The sequence below is a fragment of the Pteropus vampyrus genome, unplaced genomic scaffold, assembly GCF_000151845.1.
Source record: "Pteropus vampyrus isolate Shadow unplaced genomic scaffold, Pvam_2.0 Scaffold3, whole genome shotgun sequence".
Taxonomy (NCBI): domain Eukaryota; kingdom Metazoa; phylum Chordata; class Mammalia; order Chiroptera; family Pteropodidae; genus Pteropus; species Pteropus vampyrus.
This window is the reverse complement of record NW_011888784.1, coordinates 6,293,861-6,301,892: the sequence shown is the minus strand read 5'-3', so window position 1 is coordinate 6,301,892 and position 8,032 is coordinate 6,293,861. Positions and strand designations below refer to the sequence as shown.

The 8,032-nt window shown below is 37.7% G+C and overlaps 1 protein-coding gene and 1 pseudogene across 1 annotated transcript in view; one reads left to right on the top strand and one right to left on the bottom strand.

Moving 5' to 3' along the window:
* Window positions 1-8,032, bottom strand: part of PSTPIP2 (proline-serine-threonine phosphatase interacting protein 2) — an 85,106-nt gene that overhangs the window by 33,352 nt on the left and 43,722 nt on the right. Inside the window, exon 3 of the mRNA XM_023532051.1 lies at window positions 2,797-2,874. Coding sequence (XP_023387819.1) covers window positions 2,797-2,874 — 78 coding nt within the window. The remainder of the gene's footprint in view (window positions 1-2,796; window positions 2,875-8,032) is intronic.
* Window positions 2,119-2,470, top strand: LOC111740704 (annotated as a pseudogene).

Genomic DNA, 8,032 nt, shown 5'->3' with positions numbered 1-8,032 from the left:
AAAATATGCTGAAAACCATTAGAGATGACAATTATACAATAAATCACTTTTCATTTTGAAAGATAAAACATTTGAGCTTTTTTTCTGTAATGATAACTTTTGTAAGCTATATGAGAAAGTTTTTATATTATTTTAAATATCTTTAAAAAATTAGACCATCTTTATTTCAAATTTTGGTTGTTTAAATTAAGCACTTTAAATTTATCTGCTTTGTGTCATTGATGGTTTCTTTTGCTAAAGGTTTTTTTTTTAGTTTGATATAGTCTCATTCATTTATTTTTGCTTTTACTTCCCTTGCTTTTGAGGTCAAATTCACAAAATCTTGTCTAAATCCACGGTCCACTAGATTAGTACCTATGTTTTCTTCTATGCAATTTATTGTTTCAGGTCTTATATTTAGATATTTGATCCATTTTGAGTTATTTTGGTGTATAGTGACAGATAGCAGAGTGGTTTCAGTCTTTTACAGGTAGTTTCTAATTTTGCAAGCACCTTTATTGAAGAGGCTCTCTTTTTCCCATTGTATGTTTCTGGTCCCTTCGTTGAAAATTATTTGCCCATATATATGTGAGTTTTTTCTGGGCTCCCAATTCTGTTCCATTGATCCAGCAATCCCTCTTCTGGGTATCTACCCCCCAAATTTGAAAATATTCATCTGTAGAAATATATGCACCCCGATTATTCATGGTGGCCAAGTCGTGAAAACAACCAAAGTGTCCTTCAGTAAATGATTAAAGAATATATGGTAAATATATACAAGAGAATATTATTCATCCATAAGAAAAAAATAAAATATTGCCATTTTGTGACAACATGGATGAATCTTGAGATTATCATGCTATGTAAAATAAGTCAAACAGAAAAAGTTAAGAACCATATGATTTCATTCATATGTGGAATATAAAACTGAAAGCAACAAAAGAGACAAATGAACAAAAACTGATATATACAGACAACAGTTTAGTGGTTACCAGAGGGAAAAGGAGGAGAGGAGTAGTAGATAAGGGTAAAGGGGTTAAATATAAGATGATCAATGAAAATTTAACATTGGATGATGTACATGCAATGCAATATACATATGACATATTATAGAATTGTACACTTCAAACCTATAAAATTTGGTCACCCCAATGTCACTCCATTAAATGATTATATTATAAAAAATAATATACAGATTCAATAAAATCCCTATTGAAATTCTAGTAACACTTTTTTCAATAAAATATAAAAAATAATAAAATAAAATACAATATAATCAAGAGATTGATAAATTCTCCTTGTACTAATGTCCTATGTCTGAGGGTAAATTTTTAGGCTTATGTGACTATTAATATTTTAAATATCTCCCAACACTTTCCTCCTTTTCAATAATCCGGTATTTTGCAGTCTAGGAGAAGCATGTTTGTATGCATGTGTGCATGCGTACATGTGTGTATGTGTGTAAGAGAGGAGGAAGGGCAATGTCTTGTTTGCTCCCATTCGGACCTCTGAGGGGACACAGACCTCAGGGTGTCTATGAAGCTGTCTATACTAGCACAGCAAAGCAGTACACAGGTCAGTGTGTGATGTGATTAAGTCTGCAGAGGCCTGCAAAGGTCTGCCAGAACGATTTCTCCCAAGCTTTCGTCAACAAGCTTGTTTTGAAGAAGGAATCTAAAAATTTTCCTATGAGTAGGACCAGCTACATAATTTGTGAAGTCCACTGCAAAATGAAAATGTAGAATCCCTTGTTTATAAATTACTAAGAATTTCAAAATGGTGACGGCAAAAAAGCATGAAAACAATTACGAAGCCTTTTTAAGTGTCAGTTCCTATAGGATTGCCTGTGAAGTCAGCCCTGTACATGAAAGAATGTGTCTCTCAAGCAGGCACCATGTCTGGCCATCTCTGTATCTTCTGAGTATCAATGAATGATGCGAGAATAAATAATTGTGGTATAGAAATCTCACACTGGTGGCGAGAACTATAAAATGGTGCAAAGCTAGCCTCTTGTAGTTATCACAAACTATGCATGTATATGTGCACGTGGAAACCTCTCCATTAAATTTCTAGTATAAAATTATGTGTAATATAATCCAGCCTATGAAAAAGTATACAGAGTGCTCTCAGGTCCTCACTTCCAAGATGACCAAGAAAAGAAGGAACAATGGTCGTGCCAAAAAGGGCTTCGGCCACTTGCAGCCTATTTGCTGCACCAACGGTGCCCAATGTATGCCCAAGGACAAGGCCATTAAGAATTTTATCATTTGAAACATAGTAGAGGCTGCAGCCATTAGGGACATTTCCAAAGCAAATGTCTTTGACACCTATGTGCTTCCCAAGCTGTATGTGAAACCACGTTTCTGTGTGAGTTGTGCCATTCATGGCAAAGTAGTCAGGAATTGCTCTCATGAAGCCCAGAAGACTGAACTCCCCACCCCAATTTAGACCCGTGGATGTTGCCCCACAACCTCCACCAAAGCCCGTGTAAGGAGCTAAGTCCTTAAGGACTGAAGAAATATTCTCTGGGGGAAAAAAAAGTGGAAATTATACTTAAACAAAAAAAAGTATACATAGAAAAGGACTTCAAGGAAACTTTAGAAAATATTAATAATGAGTTGTGGCTTCATAGCTCATTTTAACCTTCTTTCTATTTTTCCATATTTTTCACAATTGAAAATAAGGGGGAAAAAAAACTATTAAAATTTGTTTTCCCCCAACACACTTTACACCGCTGGCTAGTTCTGTCTGCTGAAGTGATGGGGGCTCCTGGCAGTATCAGCCAGCACGGAAATGAGAAAGAAACGTGGCACCTACTTGATCTCAGACTGTCCACATGGCTTCTTCCTGGAGAGGCTGAGCAGATCTTTGCCATATTTCTCTTCAATCGATGCCCTAGGGGAATGGAAGAGAGGGTTATGAGTCCTTCTCAGGGCTGACTCTTAGTTAAGACACATGGCACTCCCCTGGAAGGCAAAACTGCACCTTTAACAGTAGACACCACATAACATCATTCTCTGAAATGCAAAACTCCCTCTCCATAACAGGGAACAATTGTAAAAAGACCAGTGGCCTTCATCTCTAAGGTGGTCTTCTCCAGCTAGAAGTCCCTAGCATGAACATTACAGCAAAACCGAGCATGGCCTCCTGACCAGCACAGACTAGTACATTACAGACTAAACTTTCAAAACTATGGTCTAAGGAGATATGGATTTTTTTTTTAGTGTAATATGAGATATTTCCGTCAAAAGCACTCCTGAGACCCACCCCTCCTCCCATCTTCTCTACGCGTACCTTTTTACCATCCTATAGAGTTCCTCATTCACAATCAATTTAAATGCATAACCAAACTACCAATGAGGAGAACTTCAGAATATACACTGCAGTCAGCATGTCTCACGAAAACAACTGATCATTATTCAGTGTGGCATGAGTCTGTCTAAAGCGCTAAACAATCTCCCCTTCTACCCCTTCTTCCTCTCCTCTTAGCCCTTTGTCATCATCTCCATTTTGTGTCACAGCCCCAGCCATACTATTTTGAAACCATACTATCAAGTTATGGGGCTTTAGGCTTGTCTACCCCACATTTTTTCTTCAAATTAGAAATAAAATTACACAAGTAATAGATAAATTCTCGCTGCAAGAGATTTAAACAATACGAAGTTACATGGACTAAAACACGAAGTCTCTCTTCATGCTCTTCCCTGACCACACTTGTGTCCCCAAGAGTAGCCACTGTTAAGCTTGCTATGGATCTCTCCTGTTCTTTCTCTCTGCATTTACATACCTATATCCCACATAGACACATATACACAACTTTTTATGGTTACATAATTGAGATCATTCCGTTGTTTGCTATTCTGTTCTTCACCTAATAACACATTGTACAGAACTTTCCTTATCAGTAATACAGATCCACCATGTCCGTAACATGGACTTTTCATAGCTCAGGGTCCCTGTTTGTTTCATTTTTCACTACCACCAAAAAAGAGCTAAATGAATACTGTTAGGCACAGACATCCACAGGCATCTCTGAGAGTCTCTCTCTACAACAGAACTTCTGAGAAAGTGGGTTTACTAGATCAGAGGGATAGGCATTTAAAATTTTGGAAAATGGATGTCAAATTGCCCTCCGAAAAAGTCCTTTCAATTTATACTTCAACCAAAAGTATATTAGAGCTCCCATGCCCAGAAGCCCTCACCCACACTGGATATTAACAATATTTTTAAATTGTTACTAGTCTGAGGAAAGAAGTTTAAAAAAAAGAATCTCATTTTAATTTGCATTTCCCTGGTTTCTAGTATGGTTGTACATCATTTTGTGTTTATTGGACATCTGTAGTTCCTCGATAAGTTACCTGTTCATATCATCCCAATTTTTAAACTGTTTTGCCTTTTTCCTATTATTTAGTTGTTCTTTATATGTTATGAATATTAATACTTATCCTTACATATGTTACAAACTTTCTCCCATTCTGTCATTTATTAATGATATATGCTCATTATTCAAAAAATAAGCCAAAAGAAAAATACAAAGAAGAAAGCAACAAACTGTCTCAAATTCTATCAACTAAAAAGAATTAGTATTAACATTTGGTAATGATTGTAATGGACATTTCTTCATGCAAGTATGCAGATAGGATGGATGGACAGATAGATAAGGTGTAAACAATTTTAAAAGAATGAGACCATACTCTCTATGCTTTTCATAAATAGAGTTTTAAGCCTGATTTTCTTTGAATTTCACAGAAAAGGAAACTGAAGCTGAATGAATTGCTTAATTTCCAGTAACTGTTTCTTCGCTACAGGAAAAATTAATTCCTAAAAGATCCTTCTGAGGATCTTTTAAAAAGGTTATGAAAATAACTAAGGGGATTGAGACACTAAGATATTTTAACTACTTGTTTCCATTTTGGACAGTTCTAGACGTTGGTGCACTGGGAAAGGATGAGATCATTAGCACTGTTGGACTTCCACCTCCTCCTTGACATTGTTGCTTACATTATTTTTACTTTATTTGTGTTTATAACACACTGTTCTCTAATGATAATTCCCCCTGGTTGTTTAGTCTTAACTATTAATTAAAATAGATTTGATGTTCATCACCAGTTCTGTTACCATAGCTCATCCATCTCTAAAATTTGTGTTTTAGTTCACTTCTTGGCTGGCAGAATATCATCACTTTGTGGTCTTTTGCCAAAGCAGCTCTGGGGCAGGAGGGAGGTGTCAGTATTTCCTGAATTCTTTCATATTTGAGACTATTTACCTATTGCCTTTATATCTGAATGACAACCTTGCTGGTGTAAGGAATGTTCTTAACCTTTCTCTCAGAACTCTGCTGAACTTTCTCCACTGGTTTCTGTCATTGTAGAGAAGCTTAGGGCCATGATGATTCTTCCCTGCCCATTTTTCTATCGGCAACTTGTTTGTTTTTCCCTTCCTGGACACTTGAAGAGTTCTTTCTTTAATTCAATAGCTTAACCAGGAGACATGTTAATGTTGATTCTTATGTAATCATAATCAATATTGATTACTGCCCATCAGGGTTTCCTGGTTTATAGTGTACCCTTCAGATCCATTTAGTTCTTCATTTCATGAAAATTTTCCTGGTTATATCTCTGAATACTTTTACTGTTCCTTTTGGTAAATTCTGTATTTGGGATCAGTTAACCAGATGTTAGCCTGGCTTTGTCTCTCTGTTGACTTATGGGCTCTGGGTTTTTTGCTCTTTTTGACTTCACAGTTCCTCCTTTCCCTTCCTCCCTCCCTCTTACACTCCCGCCCACCTTCTCTGCCTCCCTCTATGTCTCCCTCCATGCTGTCCTCCTTTTTTTTTGCTCAAGATACTTTTGCACGGTTGCAGTGTCCTTTGAGTTCATCTCGCTCCTGGTACTGTGGGCAACTCAGTCTATTTGCTCTGAGACTATGCAAGTGCATTCTTCTTCAGGTCCTTCTGACTTTATGTCATGCTTCCCTTCACGACTGTAGTTTGAGCAAGAATCCTGTTTTTTCTTGAGCCTTAACTCTTGGATTCTATTTCTAAGATTTTTGCCAGCTCCTGATAATATGAAGTGAAGCACAACTTAAAGTGACTCTAATTTTAAGAAAGGATACTGTTTAACTCCCTAGAAACTATTTCTATCTTTCTCCATCTCTGTTCACAATACAGTAAAGTCTCCCCTTATCCATGAGAGACATATTCCGAGACCATCAGTAGATGCCTGAAATCACAGATAGTACCGAGTCCAATATATACTAAGTTTTTTCCTATATATACATAACCTTTTCACTCAAAAGAAGCACTTTACAGCGTCTCTTTGGCATCTCCTAATTGCCAGCATCACTACTCTTGTGCTTTGAGGCCATTATTACGTAAAACAAGGGTTACTTGAACACAAGCACCACAATACCACAATAGTAGATCTTGTAACCCAGATGGCTACTAAGCAACTAACAGGTAGGGATTATATACAGTATGGATACACTAAACAAAGGGATAGTTCACGTCCCAGGCAAGGAGGGGGACAGCATGAGATTTCATCACTCTACTCAGAACAGCGTGCAATATAAAACTTGTTTATTTCTGGAATTTCCCATTTAATATTTTTGGACTGTGGTTGACCATGGGTAAACGAAATCACAGAAAGTGAAACCACAGATAAGGGGGGATTACTGTATCTATTTAAAAACTTACGACACTCTACAATGGCAATTTAATACTTTCACATGTAAAAAGATGTTAAGGCCATTTTCATTAAAATATGTGTGTGTGTGTGTGTGTGTGTGTGTGTATTTAAAATAAGTACGTGTGTATTTAAAATAAGCACGTGTTTTCTCCTTTCGGAATTATATTCATTAAGATTTCTCAATAATCTTTTGTGGTTTCCAGGAAGAGAAGTTAATGAATCCCTTTCTTCTGACCTTAAGACACCATGAATCTGAACACACCACTGGCAGCATCTGATCCCCATGGAAAGTCCTAGAACCTGGTAAGTAATGAGTTCCAGCAAGCACACTGGTGTGCTCTTGGGAGAAAGAAAGAGTTTTAACGGAGGTGAACCTACAGCTTCATCCTCATGAAATCAGAGGAACCGCCACGAGATTGAGAAGATGTCTCCCCAGCATATGGGAAGGAGTGAAGTCCAGCGGCCTGCAGCCAATGAAGGAATCACTAGGACTTTGCAAAAATCACCCTGGGAGAGGTAAGCCTTTACCTAGATCACCTTCCTACCATCTATCCAAAATTTCCATCTCATCTGGTCATCAATTTGTCATTTATTAATCATCTACTATGTACGAGGCATCATGTTAGGAGGACACAGAGATGACCGAAACATGAGACCTGCCTAGAGGAGCTCATAATCTGGTGGCAGGATGTAAACTAATACTCTATTTTATTACCAAGTAAGGAGGGCCACAATGAAAATGTACAAAATAGCAGAGAAAACAGAAAAGGGATGTCTGCTCCTCTAAGCACTTAACTACTTAATACTTTTTTCGCAAAGCCCTCCTTGAAAATTCCAGCTCACTTTTATCTGTCCCCTATTCAAATTCCCAAACCAGAAATACTACTCCCTGTGCTGTTTCCCCTTCAGTGACCCACAGCGAATATTGTCAGATTTGGCCTTTTCCACCAAGCCTGAAAGCGGCCTCAGGATGACCTTCAACTCAGTGCTCCAGGCATCCCCAAAGTCAGTGTGGGCAAATAAGATGAAACCCCTCTGCTATAAAACCTGACCCTTAGATATTATGTTCATTTTTACTGTATATGCCAATCACAGCACCTTGACTCAATTATAAATTCCTCGAGAAGAACCACGTTGTTATATCCAGGGGGATCTTACAAAACATCTGATACAATCTCTTCATTTTACAGAGGAAGAAACTGACAAGGAGAAAGGTCTAGGCCCTTGATTATATCACCACGGCTAGTGAGGAAGCCAGGATTAGAATACCCAGGTAACTGGTCTCTCATTCCAGTACTCTCATCCCTTGTAGGGCTCAGCTTCCAGCAAATTCTATTGAGTACGTGTCATGGGTTGAATTGTACCCG